The sequence below is a fragment of the Panthera tigris genome, chromosome E3 (genome assembly GCF_018350195.1).
Source record: "Panthera tigris isolate Pti1 chromosome E3, P.tigris_Pti1_mat1.1, whole genome shotgun sequence".
Taxonomy (NCBI): Eukaryota; Metazoa; Chordata; class Mammalia; order Carnivora; family Felidae; genus Panthera; species Panthera tigris.
The window spans coordinates 26,093,648-26,110,710 of NC_056675.1; the positions used below are offsets into that span (position 1 = coordinate 26,093,648).

At 42.4% G+C, this 17,063-nt stretch overlaps 1 protein-coding gene across 6 annotated transcripts in view; it reads right to left on the minus strand.

Annotated features, from left to right (window-relative positions):
- The window catches only part of IQCK (IQ motif containing K), a 124,832-nt gene extending 107,792 nt beyond the window's left edge, over positions 1 to 17,040 (minus strand). For 4 of the 6 annotated variants that reach the window (XM_007087296.3, XM_007087294.3, XM_042970937.1 and 1 more), the window contains exons 1-4: positions 16,818 to 17,028; positions 8,372 to 8,436; positions 6,885 to 7,014; positions 5,343 to 5,440 (exon numbers count right to left, since the gene is read on the minus strand). In XM_007087296.3, coding sequence (XP_007087358.2) covers positions 5,343 to 5,440; positions 6,885 to 7,014; positions 8,372 to 8,436; positions 16,818 to 17,004 — 480 coding nt within the window. In that variant the 5' untranslated portion in view covers positions 17,005 to 17,028. Of the gene's footprint in view, positions 1 to 5,342; positions 5,441 to 6,884; positions 7,015 to 8,371; positions 8,437 to 16,817 lie in introns of all 6 variants that reach the window. The other 2 variants (XM_042970938.1, XM_007087295.3) reach the window with 2 other exon arrangements.
- Positions 17,041 to 17,063: the final 23 nt, after the last annotated feature.

Here is a 17,063-nt window from a genome sequence, read left to right on the forward strand (position 1 = left end):
AGAACAAATGGTGTAAAAAGATGGAGGTGAGGTGTGTCACTGTTACTCAATGTGTCAGTGAAAATGGAAAAGAAAGAAAATCACCTAAATTGGGGGCAAGGGCCCATTTATTTATAACATTTTTTATAATTACCAAAGTAATTGACACTTATTTTCAATTTTTCAAATATTATTGAAATACTGAAATATAAGAGAGAAAAGCCCTCTAAATTTGCATCCCCCCCCACCCCCGCTTATGTGTGATTTTCACTTATTGGCTGACAGGTTTAGATACTATCATTTACCTTTGGCTTGGTCTATGTACTGTGCAAGTCAGTATATACACAGGAAATGCCTGTGCAATATCTATTGTCAATTCAGATATAATTCCACCAACTATTTGTACCAAGTAATCATTTCCCACTCTTTATCTTTCACAGAGTATGTTTGTTTAACACAATATAAAATACTGCTAGCAGCCAGCTAATTTCACAGCAACACTAAAAGGTCCATAGACTTTCTTAATAGATGGTCACTTTAGTGTCCTACAGTTGTCACCTACATCTTCTCTATGACCTTTTTACATGTAGTTGAAAACAATGATCTGGGAAAAGAATGAATAAATTTATTCCACTTGCTAAGAACATCTTAGGACATGCACAGGGTCTTTATCTAATCCTAAGGCTGAGATAATTATTGCAAATCATTCACTTAAGGTTTAGTCTCCCAGTTGTAATCTCTTCCAAAAAATCAGGACTAGAGAAATAAAGCTGAATTTTACTCTGAGCACTTAAAAGATTAAAATATGAGAGCATCTGGGTGGCTCAGTTGTTTGGGCATCCGACTCTGGATTTAGGCTCAGATCATGGTCTCATGGTTCATGGGACTGAGCCCCACGTTGGGCTCTACGCTGACAGTGCAGAGCCTGCTTTGTATTCTCTTTCTCCGTCTCTCTCTCTCTGCCCCTCCCCCACTCCTGTGTGTGTGCGTGCACATGTGCATGCTCTCTCTCTCAAAATAAATATTTAAAAAAACAAAAGATGATAATATCCAATGATGAACAAACTGTTTGATTAGGATCTTTATGAAAGTCACCAGAGTTCAATTTATAATATTTAAAATGACACGTATAAAGGAATTGAATTATGAATTAATCAAAATCAAAATCATCAAACTTACACAGCTTGTGTGCGACAGAGTCAGACTGGAAGCAAAGTCTCCCTGATTCTGGAGGCTGGGTTCTGAAGCACTGGATGAGGTACCATAGACTTCCTCTTTTGTGTGTGTGTGTGTGTGTGTGTGTGTGTGTTTAATTGGCCAGGTGCTCTATGACATAGTAATTAGGTATCACTGATGCTTGTCTCTTTCTCTCTCTCTCTCTGCTTTATTCCCTCCAGTTTTTCTTGGAGTGTCACAGTACTCACGGGGCCAATCTAAATAAACGATCCTGCCCCACGATGTCTACATGAGGGCTCTGTCTGTGTGACTGACTGCCCCAGATCTGCCTCATTTCTTACTGCTCTTCTCCACAGCTTCCAGACCCATCTTTCATATCAGAATCTGGCCTGTGCTTTTGGCAAGCCACTGGACTGACACCAGTGTGGTCTGGGGGTCAAACTCCTAGCCTCAGGAAGCAGACTGCTTGGCTTGAATCTTGGCTCTACCACATACTGGTTGTTCCCTTGAGCTTGTTGGTTAACCTTGGTGCTGCATAGTCCTCATCTATAAGATAAGGGCACATACGTTGGGGTGCCTGGGTGGGTCAGTTGGTTGAGCGTCCGACTTCGGCTCAGGTCATGATCTCCAGTCTGTGAGTTCAAGCCCTGCATCGGGCTCTGTACTGACAGCTCAGAGCGTGAAGCCTGCTTTGGATTCTGGGTCTCCCTCTCTCTCTGCCCCTCCCCTGCTCAAGCTCTGTCTCTCTGTCTCTCAAAAATAAATAAACATTAAAAAAAAAAAAAAGAGCACCCACATTGGAGGGCTGCTGGGAAGATGAAACTTTCTTCAGACAAAATGCTTAGAACAATGTCTGGCACAAAGCAAAGGCCCTAAAGCGCTAGAAACTACTATTCTTCAATTCCAGCTTCTTGCTCATCCCCCTGGCTCTCCATTGGCTAGGAGGTCCCTTCAATTTCAGAGGAGGGGCTCCTTATTCAGCTCTAGCGCTAGGGGCAGCCTCCCTACAGTCTACCTTCCTCCAGAGGCAGTAAATCCAGACACTGCAGGTACAGTTAGTAAATTACTTCTGGAATGTAATAGCTAGGGCAAACTGACAAGTGCTCCCATAACTTAACCGCTATCTTAAAAGTTGGCTCTCACTTTTGAGGAACCGTATTAATTCATTCATCCGACAAATATTTAGTGAGTCCCTACCACGTACCAGGCACTGCTGGAGCTACATCATAGAACAAAACGGAAAATAATGAAAGCGAGGGAACATAACTATAAGCCAGCATTTTAAGGGCAAAATACAAATCAGCAATTATTTCTTGAGCGACCTAATATGAACACTGTTTCAAGATATAATTTGAATGGCTCCAATAAACAATGAATTACGCTGCTGTTTAAGAGTCATTTGGATGCAAGTTCAGTTGTGGGTGACAGATAAGAATGCTTCAGTTATGTAATTTTGGCTGGAGGCTGGTTATCATTCAGTTTAGCATCTATTCCCACTGACAGGATGTGAGGAACAGCTGAATTGAGAAAATGCAAATCTGTTGTGCAGATCTGGATAAGAGGAGCTCCATTTGGGTCTGACAAATGCTGATGTACTTTTCAAGGCTTCAAAAATAACCCACAAAAGGCTACATGACCAGGGGGTGAAAAAAGAGGGAATCACATTTAATTAACAAATCCCAAGTCAGGAAACGAAAGAAGTTAATGGTAATTCACCCATCTTGCATATTTGTAGCACTCAAGTTACTTGAGCTTCTGGGAAGAGCCTGAGGGCAGGCAGGGAGGAAACTGAGGCTCACAGATCCCCTAGGTTTCCCACTGCAAGGAAGTGGCTGAGCAGGATTTTGGACTCCAGTGTGTCTGGCTGCCTTTAAAGTTGATCAATTTTCGCAAGCTAACAGTTTTAAGAACTCACATTTTCTACATTCCCTGATCGTTCATTACAACATTTAAACTTTAATGCTCCATTCAAGCACCCTGCAGCATTTGATGTTTAGACTAGTTTCACTTAGTCCCAGAGGCAGCTCATCTGCAGGATGTCGAAGATGAAATATGAGTTGGCATGAGGATGCCTCATTAATCTCTAATACAAACAGAAATTTTTCTGATTCTTTAAAAGCATTTTATCATTGCTTAGAGGCTGGAAACTGTTTCTAGCCCCCTCATTACAAAACTATTTATGGACAGACATTAGATATAGAACCCTCAATGTAAAATCTTAATTACTGCCCTTTTAGCTGATTTTTGTGTGCTCTGAAGGGGTATAAATTAGAAGGATAACAGCTGAAGAAATTAGAGTAAAGTCTGCACGATTCAATAGAGCTGTGCCAAGTCTAGATGTGCATTCACAGCACCTAGATCCCTTCTTGTTTTTTCTCCACGTCCATTCTTATTTCAGAGGCTCAAATAAGAACAGAAACAAAGGGTAGGGAAAAAAGAAACTCCAGCTACTGAAGGCTTTACTGCTCGTTTGTGGTTTTCTTGAGGACAGGGCCATATCTGGTCCTCTCTATGTCCCTCCCTAGGGTCTGGCCCCATAATCAGCACATAGTAGGGCTAAACAAATATTTGTTGAATAGAACTTAATTTGGGTGACTTTATCTGTTTGCAGATACTCCTTACACATATTCAAACAAAGGTTATTCCACTGTGCTCATTTCATTGTTTAATCATTGTGATCCACCCTTTGTTCAATCTAATAAAAGGCACAGCACACTTAATATACTTTGGCCAACAGCAAGATTAAAAAGAAAAATCCCTGAAATGTGACTTGCGAGACTGTGTGGTCTCCCTCATTTAGCAGCAGGACCTGAGGCCAGACAGACAAAGCCACCTGACAATGGCAGGGTCAGGCCAAGGCTCTGCTCTCTGGCCCCTGGCCTCACTACCAATCCACATGGCTGCACCTTGCACCTGTTAACACCACATTGAGGAGGGGAAAGTCAGTTATGAATAGGGGACAAAAATTAAGTCCTCAGGAGAAGCCAAATGAGCAAATTAACAAATGCAGGAAGTGGAAGCAGTTCAGATTTTATAACCTGTGGCAAGTAACAATCTGTTCTTCACACAACAGATATGGATTTAAAAATCAGTGTTTCCTAGAGCTATTTAGAGGACAGTCTCCAACTCTCATTGTTTGGGAGGGATGAAATTAGGACTATCTGGGGTATGGGTGTCTCCTCAGTATATAAAAGCACTATCCAGGCAGTATCCACTTCTCAGAGAGAGGCTCTGTGCTGAAGGGCGACCAAACAGTTTAAACCATTAACTGCGAATGCTCTCAAGATCCTGGGATGTGTCAAACTGATTGGGGTTTGCACTGTAGTTACTGCCAATCTATTAAGTATCATTTTGAATCATTTAGCCTGGATTTGAATCCCAACTCTGCCATTCATCCTTGATCATCATTCTAAATGTCCTTATTCTCCTGTTGCCTCATCTACAAAATGCAGACGGCACTAATAGGAATCTCACAAGGCTGTTGCTAGGGATGCATGAAATCATGGATGGTAAAGCACTAAGCAAAGTACTTGGTCAATATTAAATATTGTGGCTATTTTATATTCTTCATGTGGGCCATGCCCAATTCTAGTATTCAAAACTGTGCAGGGAACACACACGTCCAAAGTATCCTGTCAGCTGTAGAAAAGTGGGAGCCTCCATAAGGGTGTTTACAGGAAGGTGTGCAGGACTGGGACTCCATTTACACACATAACTGGCTGCAGTGTGACAATGACTACTGCTTACAGAGCACTCACTATGTGCCAAGCCTCTCCTGAAGCAAGCTACACGCACGGTGCTGGACACGAAGTGGAGTAGCGAGAGGCCAGAGGTGGGAAGGCCAATCCAGAGTCAGATAAAACTTAAGGAGAGCTTTAATCTGCACACAAACACAGTCAAAGGGAGTGAAAGATCCGACAGACCTGGTAGATGCCAATTACCCAGGAGAAAGGCAGGCAGGGAGGCCAAGAAGGTAGAAAAGCTCTCCGGAGCAGATGGCAGTGCGTGTGTGTGTGCACAACTAGATGTCACGGCTGGAGTGGAGTGAGTGACCAAAACACAGCCTTCCCTCCCAAAGGGATTGTTTTGAGAACAACCACTTGACAGTACTGAGATAATGAGGTACCATCTGATAAAAAGAAATTACTGAGCATTCAGAAATAAAGAAACCCCACAAAGCAACTAACCTCAAAACATTTTTCTTTCTTTGCTTGGTGAAGCAGGCTAGCCATTCCAGGAAGCAGAACTGGAAAGATGAATGTTTCCAAATATTCCTTGGGGGAACCTAAACCAAACAAAAAAAATCCCACTGAAAATCCCAAATGGCCCAAATGAATCTGGGAGAAACGTTTGCTTCTGAACCAAAAAAAAGATACCATCCATGAAATAACATGACCTTAATGCTACATTTTACTCCAGACTGCTGAGTTGGTCTGTATTCTTGAAGAAACTTAAAATATCTTTGAGCCTCTGCAGACTGGCAAGGATGGAGATGGGGTCTTGCACAGGGCCAGGGCCACAGGCACAGACAGTAAGGAGGCCAGTGTGGCTGGAGGGAAAGCAAGGCAAGTGTGGTGGCGATGAGGCCAGAGAGGAACAGGATGGGGGTACGACGTCTAGGGCCTTATGGCCATAGTAATGGTGGTGGTGGTTGTCAAGGCCCGAAGCACACCAGCAGAGACAACAGAACAGAGCGATAGGAGAGGTCTGGCACGAGGGAGGGCCAGAGGAACTGGGCCCAGGGAGATGGAGAAAGTTTAGATCTCTGGCTCCAGGCCACAATGCAGGGCAGCATGATATTTTCTTCCACTTCTTACATTTCCCTCTCTTTGATTTTAATGTAAAATCAAAGTATGCTTGGCTGTTAGTTATCGTCTTTATTATATTTTAACATTCAAGATAAATCAGTGGGATAAAAGATATTTGTCTTAAAAATAAAAATTAGTGGTGCCTGCATGGCTCATTCAGTTAAGTGTCTGACTTCAGCTGAGATCATGATCTTACGGTTTGTGAGCTCGAGCCCTGCGTTGGGCTCTCTGCTGTCAGCAGAGCCTGCTTCAGATCTTCTGTCCTTCTCTCTCTCTGCCCCTCCCCTACTCACTTTCTCTCTCTCTCAAAGATAAAAAAACATTAAAAAAAAATAGGGGCGCCTGGGTGGCTCAGTCAGTTGAACGTCAGACTTCAGCTCAGGTCATGATCTCACAGTTTGTAGGTTCGAGTCCCATGTTGGGCTCTGTGCTGACAGCTCAGAGAAGCCTGCTTCATATTCTGTGTCTCATCCTCTCTCTGCCCCTCCCCGACTCATGCTCTGCCTCTCTCTCTCTTAAAAATAAATAAACATTGAAAAAAATTAAAAAATAAAATTAAGGGGCGCCTGGGTGGCTCAGTCGGTTAAGAGTCCGACTTCGGCTCAGGTCATGATCTCACGGTCCGTGAGTTCGAGCCCCGCGTCGGGCTCTGTGCTGAAGGCTCAGAGCCTGGAGCCCGTTTCAGATTGTGTCTCCCTCTCTCTCTGCCCCTCCCCTGTTCATGCTCTGTCTCTCTCTGTCTCAAAAATAAAAAAACGTTAAAAAAATTAAAATTAAAATTGAAATTAAAATTAAAACAAGAGCATATTCTTTCATACTTATGTGGTCACCTTGAGGTCTGTCCACCCCATCCCCATCCTGTGGTTTTGCAATGTTACAAGCCCCAAATTAGAAAAGACAATATTTCACTTCCTTACTTACATGTTTTTGGATGGATTTTTTCCAACTTAACTTGAGGACAGGGTACATGTGAGTCCGTGGTCAAATGAGGAGTTGAATAAAGGTGCTCTGTATTGAAGCCATGGAAAATCGTTTCCTCCAATGGTGAAACCTGATGGGGGGTGGTATTGGGGAGGGAATCAATTCATAAAATTGTTTAAATAACTGTATTTTCTTTATAACCTAACAAAGGATAAAACTCTGTATTAACTTCAGGTTCAAGGGGCATAATGAGCACAAATCTCTGTTCCTCCTCCCTTCTGAGACACCTAAAATGACAATCAAGGAATAAAGCCCTCATAGAGAAAAGAGGACAACCAGAGGATGAAAGATTTGCAAGCATTTCTAAAACAAACGGGTGAAGCCTGTCATCAAATTAAGAAAGAGAAGGAATGGCAGCCCACGATCCACAAGAGGAAATTGCCCCGGAGGATGGGGGTCCCTCGTCCCATCAGAACTCCAAAAGGCTTCAATGATTTGGAGGCTCCCTGCCTGCTAACCCCGAAGAAAAGTCTTCCAGTAGACAATCACTCCCCAAGGGCTTGCAGTCAGTTTTTCCACTGGTAGAAGAGACTCATCCAGAAGACAAACCCACATGCACAATAGCAGGGAAAATCACACCAAAGAAAAATCCACTCAGACCCCCATTTTAAATTTTGAATAAATAATCCAAGTTCTCCCACACAGATAAAACACATCAATAGCACAAGAGACAAAGATCAAGACCTACAAAGAACTGACTCTGGAAGAAGCACATACAATTTAGGGAAGAGAACTGTAGTTGGTATCTGCAGAGCAATTTGAGAAAGCATTGCATCCCTAAAGCGAGAAGAGGATGCTATGCACAAGGAACAATCACAGACCAGGAAATTTCTTAGACACAAGAATCTCTAATAGTGGCAGCTGTGATAATGTACTAGAAGTGTAGAGACTCAGGTTTGGTCCCATCTCTGTGACCCTGCTCAAGTCGCTGAATGTTTCAGAACCTTGCTCTTTTATTTTAAACTCCATTAAGTCCTGTTTTACTCCAAGTATACTGCCTGAGGGCCCCCCTTCCTAGCTGCCTTGTCCTTGGCCCTCTTAGTACAGTCGTTATTTTGCTCATGCTGGCATACTTAGGAAACGTGCTCTATCACCTGCTGTCCCCAACATGGACATGTGTTGACTCCTTTGTGAAGACCTTTCTCATCCAGGATCTCATTTGAACCCCACAGAGGTCCTACGAATTAGTCGAGGATCATCTGTTCCATATAAAAGATATGAAAACTGAGGCTCAGAGAGATTATATGAATGATGCCCTTTAAGTCACACCATTAGGAGTAGAGTTAGTATTGGCCACCATTTCTGGTTTTAACTCCAGTGCCTTCCCTCTCCCACCTCCCTAGCTCATGACACGGACATTCGCCAGCCATTGGCACTGTTCTCACGTAAGAACCTTTTATTTGGGTTGGGGCCTGTGTGATACTCACAGTAATCATACCTTCTGGTTTGACTTTACATCCCTCTGGAAAGGGAGGCAGCTCAGCTTCATACTCTAAAGAGTGGGAAAAAAAAAATCCTCAATTCCACACTTCATTGCAGTTTGCGGTGCAATTTCCCTTCCTCTGAATAAAACATTCTTAAATTTTATTTTCCTTGATGATGTATAGAAATGAAAACAACTGGCTATTACAGGTTAGTAATTATCGTGAGCCACCTTATTTAAAATGGGTAAAAGAAGACTGTTCTCTTGCATGACAGAGTCAGGCTTTATGGAAGAGGTTGAGGTTCTTTTGCTGAGAGGGTACAACTTTAGATTTTGCCCCCAAGTTATGGTAACTACCAGGAATTAAAGAAGGAAGAGAATGGAGGGAAGCTAAGGGAAGACACGGATAGCTACAGAGGGGAGGGGAGGGCAGAATAGAAGTGACAGAGAGATGGGCTGTCCTTTGCAGTCATGAGGATGAACATGAAGATGGCCCGGTTGGGGTATGCATTTGGAAGAACAATCCCATAAAGACCTTGCTCCTCAAAGTACACTCAAGAACGAGCAGCACTGGGCATCCCTGGGAAGTTAGAATTGCAACACCTCAAGCCCACCCCAGACCTGCTGAATTTGAACCTGCATTTTAACAAGATACCAGCTGACTTGTGCACACAAGTGGTAGCTCTGCTGTAAACTCCAGTAGTTTCCTATCCTGGCTGCACACTAGCATCACTGGGAAGGGGAGCTTTTTGAAAATACTAAAGTCTGGGCCTAACTCCAGAAATTCTGATTCAATGGGTCTAGGACAGAAATGCTCATGGGCTACATTAGTTACATGCCTAAAAGAAAGAGTGGTAAAAATATTTCTGGAAAAGTCAATGTTTTAAAGGCAAATGCATAATCACTTTGTAGCGAGGAGGAAAAAACAGTTTCTGGGCAAGATGGTATTGATGGAATATAACTGAATTGGACACATGCTTTCTTCTACCACCTGGTTCCTTGTCAGTAAAACATCTCTTGAATTTTTTTTTAAAACTCCTAGGTATCAGGCTGTGATGAGTATGTTACGCTGCAGGACCAATTTTGATTTCCAATACTAGCTATATTAGTTTTCTACTGCTGTGTAACAAACTACCACAAACTTAGCAACTTAAAACAACACAAATTTATTATTTCACAGTTCCTGTGGGTCAGCAGTCCAGGTATGGGTTAGTCTCATCAGGGTGAAATCAAGGTGTTGGCCACGGCTGTGATGTCATCTGAGGGTTGGGTCTTCTTCTAAGATCATTGGTTGTTGGCAGTTCTCAGTTTCTTGTGGTTGTAGGTCTAACGTCCCCATTTTCTTTTTGTTGGTGGGACTGCCGGCTCCTAGAGACCACCTTCGAGTTCTCGCCATGGACAGTTCACACATGGTTAGTTGCTACTTCGAGATGAGCAGGAGTCTCTTCTGCTTTAATGTCTTTGACTTGTTTTAAGGGCTCATCTGATTAGGTCCAGCCCACCTACCATGATCTTCCTAATTTAAAGTCAACTGATGACGAACTGTAATTACATCTGGAAAATCTCTTGACAGCAATGCCTAGATTTGTGTTGGATTGAATAACTGGGAGGTGTGTGCAACTGGGGAGTGAGAATCCTTGGATCTTAGAATTCTGCCTACCGTAACAGCTCGGGTTCTACCACTTTGTTTTTCCTCTCAAGCAAGTAAATTCACTCTTCTTCCCCAAACAGTTTGAGAAACACGAACATGGTATGAAAACGATTTATTTAGATTTAAGATATATACATTTAGAACTCTGATTACAAAGGCAATACATGCTATTGTGAGAAAATTCCAAAGAATACAGACCTGTCTTATGTAGGGAGTGTAAGTCACATCTGATCCCATCACAACCATAATAACCACTGTATTTACTAACATATGTATATAATATGCAAATACATTTATTTACATTAGATCTCCTACACCAGGTCAGACCATCCAAGTATAGAACCTCATAGCACAGTCCTTTTTCTTCTTCATTTATATCAGCTTTATCCTTATTTGAAGTTTGTAAAAATTAATGACTATCTCTTCTAATAGACTATGTATTTTGTGAGGGAAATTGTCTGGGTCTGCTTATGCTCAGTATCATATTCCCAAAGAATACTTGCTGAATGAATGAATGAACAAAATAAAGAGTATAGCAAGTTACTTTTGACCCTTTATCTATTAATTTGTTCATATTTATTGACGGCCCGCTATGTGCCAGGAACCATTCTAGATGTTGAATGTGTGACACCTTTCAACGTTGTTATATACAGGATATGCCACAATTATTTAACCAGTGTACTCTTAGTGGGTGTTCAGGTTTTTTACAATGCTTCATTATTACAAACAATGCTGCCATGAGCATCATTATATATACATCATAAATTGGAAGGGAGATATTTTTGTAGGATTAATTCTTAGAAGTGGAATTGTTCTGTTAAAGAAAAAAAATAATTTAAAATTTGGGCCCAAATGCCAAATGTTCCTACAAAAAGTTTACAACAATTTATACTCCTAATAGTAAGACTCTCTGTTTCTCTGGGTTATTACCAATCCTATATTTAAAATGATATTTTGCTTTTATCTGCATTTCATTGTCATTTATTTTTATTTTTTCTATTTAGATTTTTTCTAAGAAGACGTCTTAGGAATTCACTTAAAGTTGATGGAAAAAATGCAAATTTTTTCATCATACAACCACAAAAGGTAAACAGTTGAAATGATTATGTAGAAGCATGGGAAAATACATTATCTTCAGGACAATCTGATGTGTTTGTGATTTCAAGTCTGTAATATTTAAGAGAATCTGGCATATTTGAGAACTTGTCACTTTTGCCTTGTGATTTCAATTTAAAATATATAATTGATTACAGACTGATGCTTTTTCCACTGAAAGCCACGAGTTTGTATAAATTTGATTAAGTTTGTAAAGAGTATTGAACTCATTAAAACAACTTGATTCACCATGGTTTGACTCAATTTATTTTTTGAAATAATTTTTAATTAAAATTTTTTTTGTGTGTTTATTTATTTACTTTGAGAGAGAGAGAGAGAGAGAGAGAGAGAGAGAGAGAGAGACAGAGCAAGCAGGGGAGGGGGATAGAGACAGGGAGAGAGAATCCCAAGCAGGCTCTGAGCTATCAGCATGAAGCCTGATATGGGGATTGGGCTCACAAACCATGAGTCAGATGCTCAACCGACTAGTCACCCAGGTGCCCCCAAAACATTTTTAATGTTTATTTTTGAGAGAGAGAGAAAAAGAACATGCACATGCACGTGAGAGAGCATGAGCCGGGGAGGGGCAGAGAGAGACAAAGACACAGAATCTGAAGCAGGCTCCAGGCCCTGAGGTGTTAGCAGAGACAGATGCGGGGCTTGAACTCACAAAACTGTGAGATCATGACCTGAGCAGAAACCAAGAGTTGGATGCTTAACCGACTGAGCCACCCAGGTGCCCAGGAATAATTTCTTGTGGCTAAAAATACACAGGACAGGACAGTAGTACTGTGCTTTGTACCTCACTTGGAGAGCTTATTTAAAATGGAGAGCTTATTTAAAATGGAGAGCTTATTTAAAATGGAGAGCTTGGGAACTTACCCCCAAGAAGTCCCACCTCATTAGGTCCAGTACAGAGCACAGGAATCTGCATTTTAATAAGTAATCTAGATTTGATGCAGGTGCTCCCAGTCTACACTTTGAAGCATGCTGTATGTTGCCTAAGGGTTTGGAATTGAGGGACACACACATCGGAGTTCAAGCCTGGTTCTGCCACTTGCTTCAGGCAAGTTTCCTAAACTCTATCTGCTTCAGTTTCCTCATATGTACAACAGGCAAAACCCTGAGTTCTTGTGAGGTTTAAATGAGAGGAAAAGCATCTAGCAGTGCCTGGCACATAAAAAGCAGCTCAATAAATGTTGCCATTAGGATGACTTGAACAAATGGTAGGTGATGAAAGAAAGAAACAAACAAACAAAAGATCATTAAAGGGCTTAGGTATTAAGGTAAAGAGTTTGTTTATCATGAAAGCTATGAAAATCATTGCAGGTCATGGCATAACGTAATAAGATTTGAATTTTAAAGACATTCCTGTGGAAGATGGTCTGGACGATGGCCTTCTGCAAATAAAAAGCTACAGCAGCAATCCAAATAGGAAGTGGTAAGGGCCTGATCTAAAGCAGCAGCCATGAGAATCAAGGGTGAGGAGATGGGGGTTACAAATGTTAAGCGGTAGAATTTGTAGGGACTGGGGATCATGGAAAGCAAATGGGAAGCATGTTAAGATGAATCTTTGATTTCTGGACTGGGTAGCTGAGTGAATGATGGTAACACTCATTGAGATGGAAAGTTGTTGGTGTCTAGAATAGTGCCTAGAGTCATTACTGGCCCAGCATTTAAAACAGTTCCCAACATGGGTAGATATGTTGACAATATATGAGAATAATTTCATTGGAACCATGACATAAGTAGGAGCTAGTCTGCGCTGGGTTAAGAGAATAGGAATGAAAGTGGTATGAACAAGGGCAGTGTCTTCTTTCCAGAAGCTTGGATGAGAGAAGAAAATGGGAAGACAAGGGCTAGAACATAATAGGGGCTAAGGGAGAAGTTTTTCCTTAAGATGACAGACTAAAGGATGTTTGCAAGCAAAAGCCAGTAAAGAAGTTAGATGTAGGAGAGGGGGTAACAGAGCAGGATCCTGGGATCGCAAGAAGATGGTACCAAAGCACAGATGTAGGCGGAGCTGTGAATAGCAGGGTAAACACTTCCTCCATGCATGCAGATGCAATTATGTTTATTGGTAATATGGAAGTTGGAGGATCCCCTTCCTGCTTCTGATTGCCTTACTATTCTCAGTGAATGCCTCCTACATTTACTAAGTGGTATCACACAATGTTTGAGGAGGGCAGTAGAAACTTGGGACTAGCAGATGGGGGCTGTTGATTGACAGGCACTGTGAGAGCCTCTTGGTGTCATTTTTCTCCAGCTGTACGCAGCTGCTGCGCTAGGGTTACAAGCAGGCATTCAGAGCTGGTCCATACCGGTATCTGGGAGTTGGGATGGAGGAACTCGATTTTACAATAGCTTTAAGGATTGAGGCCAGAGAGGGTTTGGAGTGATGAACCAATGGCAATGAGGATGCTGATGAGAGTAGTAACAGCAATATCAAAATAGAAGATGGGAAACTCGCGATACTTTGACTCAGTCTTCCTTAAAACTATAGTTAAAAATCATGTCACAAGTAAGATTTAACTAGAAGCCTTGGCAGTGAAGGAACTTTATTTATCAATAATACAAGTGCCTTTGAGAATACAAAGGTCAGAGGTAGTCGTCACTGTTAAGATGAGACAGAAAATTAAAGAACATTTACAAGTAAGTTGTCAACTTATATACACACACACACACACACACACAGCAGCAGCAGCATAGGACAGTCTTAAGTCAGATATTTACCTGTTCTGTATTTCATTTTCTTGAAACTGAGTTTCTGACGGGTCTGATTGCTGTGATAATTAGCTTAAAATTTTTTTTTAACGTTTGTTTATTTTTGAAGGAGAGACGGAGTGTGAGCAGAGGAGGGGCAGAGAGAGAGACACACACACAGAATCGGAAGCAGGTTCCAGGCTCTAGCTATCAGCACAGAGCCCAACGCAGGGCTCAAACTCACAAACTGCAAGATCATGACCTAAGCCGAAATCAAATGCTTAACTGACAGAGCCACCCAGGTGCCCCAATAATTTGCTTTTTAAATGGAGATATACTAATAGAATGTAATACTTAACCTCAAACATAGAATTACCACAAAGTCTGTTTTTCATGTTTGTCGTGAGACACTAAATCTTACTATCTCTTATAGAAAATTGCATGTTAGAATGTTTAAGAAATTGGGTTTATTCACCTGGGTTGTAATAATCATCACAGCACCTGAGTATATAATTCACCACCTTTGACCTCATTAACTTCTTCAAAAAAAAATTTTTTTTTAATTTACTTTTGAGATAGAGACAGAGCACGAGCAGAAGAGGGGCAGAGAGAGAGGGAGACAACGAATCTGAAAGAAGCTCCAGGTTCTGAGCTGTCAGCATAGAGCCCAGCGTGGGGTTCAAACTCATGAACTGTGAGATCGTGACCTGAGCCAAAGCTGGACGCTTAACCAACTGAGCCACCCAGGCACACCAGACCTCATTAACTTTTGGATGTAACTCTGTCACTTTGTGAGCGGCATCAGTTCACTTGCTTTTTATTTTTTTTAAAATTTTTTTTCAACGTTTTTTATTTATTTTTGAGACAGAGAGAGACAGAGCATGAACGGGGGAGGGGCAGAGAGAGAGGGAGACACAGAATCGGAAACAGGCTCCAGGCTCCGAGCCATCAGCCCAGAGCCTGACGTGGGGCTCGAACTCACGGACCGTGAGATCGTGACCTGGCTGAAGTCGGACGCTTAACCGACTGCGCCACCCAGGCGCCCCTCACTTGCTTTTTAGAGAGCACCAAAACCTTTTGTCTTTGCTTTCTCCCTACAGGGCTGTTTGACCAAAATAAATCCCACGATTCTAAAACACAGTGCAAACCATGTTTCTTTGTTAACAACAACAAACATTTATTGAGCACTTTCTAAATGCCAGACACTGTGCTAAGCATCTTCACATACATTTTCTTATTCAGTCTTCACAACAGCCCTGTGAGGTAGGTAAGCAGTTTCCCTAACAACATACGAGTAATAAACTGTATTATGAAGAGCTGTTTGGTTTGGAGAAGTCAAAATATCTTTCACTTTCCTGGGGAAAAGAGAGCCACAACTACCTTCAAATAAGAGTGGATTCTTTATGGTAGAGTGAGATCAACTTGGGCCATGGCACCAAGGGGGCAAGGATCAAAGGATCAAATTATAAGGAGGACTGGGGCGCCTGGGTGGCTTGGTCGGTTAAGCGTCCGACTTCGGCTCAGGTCATGATCTCATGGTCCGTGAGTTCGAGCCCCGCGTTGGGCTCTGTGCTGACAGCTCAGAGCCTGGAGCCTGCTTCCGATTCTGTGTCTCCCTCTCTCTCTGACCCTCCCCCATTCATGCTCTGTCTCTGTCTCAAAAATAAATAAACGTTAAAAAAAAAAATTATAAGGAGGACATTAAAGATGAAATAGATTTTTCTAAATATAATGTAATGCTGGAGAAGGAATTCAAACACTGGATTCAGGTGAAACAGACAGCTGCTGAGGTATCGATCAACTGTGTCCACTAACTATTCTCTTTCTCCTCTGTATTTTTCCACTTGTTTCACCTCCTTGCTCTCTCTCCTTCTATCTGATCCCATATACTGATGCATGCACTCTTTTTTCCATTCAACATTTACTGGCTTGCACTGTCCAATATAGTAGCCACTAGCCACAAGTGGCTATCTAACTTTGTTAAACTTAAAATAAAAAAACTGAGTACTAAAGTTACACTAACTACATTTCAAGTGCTCAGTAACCATGTTAGTAGCTACCACATATTTTTTTATTGAGATGTAACTCATATATAACATTAAATTAGTTTCAGGTGTACAACATGATGAATCAGTAGGGCTACCATATTGAAAAGTTCTACTGGGCAATGCTGTTTCACACAACTGAGGTAGTGACAGTAACCACAAGAATGAAAAATCTTGAGTTCTTGACCGTGAGGAGCTTACAACCTACAGGAGAAAAAGACCCACCCAATATTATTTTTTCAAGAGCTAACAATGAGCTCTTGTTGGAAATCGGGCAGTTTGCTAAGCACTTTCTAGGACTGTTTAGCTGCAACGCTCCTAATACCATAAAATAGGTGTCATCATTATGCTCATTTTACAGAGAGGGCAGTAACTTGCTCAACATGTGAAGAGTATTGTAAGGCCTCATGACCAAGCCTATGTGTAGGGCCACAAAAGAAGTTGGGCTAACCTCCATTTGAGGATTTTAAGAAAGATTAGAAATGGGAGAAGGATTAAAACCCAAGTCTGTATAGACCACGCTTACCCAACATGTGGGCTACAGACTACATCAGAATTACTTAGGATGCTCGTTACAAGCACAGATTTCCTGCATCTGATTAAGAGATCTGGGGGCAGGGGCTGGGAACCTATGTTTTAATCGAGCTCGCCTTCTCCGCCCCAAGATTCTTTCCTATTCGTTAAATGAGGTTTGAGAGCAACAGTCCCCACCACTGGGTCCCCTTGTTCCGCTTTCCCCTGTCTTCCCTGCCTTTAATCTGACTACGGATCAAGGTTGGAGACTGTGCTGCGTAATCTCGGACAAACCTCTCGGAGCCTCAGTTTCCCCATGCGTGAAATGGAAAGCCCGGCGGGCCTGCGGCGCGGCTGCTAGAAAGCCATTCAAAGTAAGCGCCCAGATAACGCGGCCCCAGCCTGACGAGTCCCGCCCCTCTCTGCCGGCCCGGACTGCCTACCCTCGCAGATCTGCTCCCACAGGTTCTTGCCCAGCGGCTCCGCACCCTGTCCGGGCGAGACGGGTAGCTCGGGGGATACGGGGGACACGGTGGGCACTGGCGTCCGGGTAGCATCCGTCAACTCTGTAGAGCCAGCCGGTTCCTCGCGAGGACCGGTGCGACTACTCACCCGCCCCGGGGCCGCCATGGCCACGGTTTCCAAGGCAACCGCCCTCCCAGCAGGGCTGCGACCCGGAAGGACCCAGA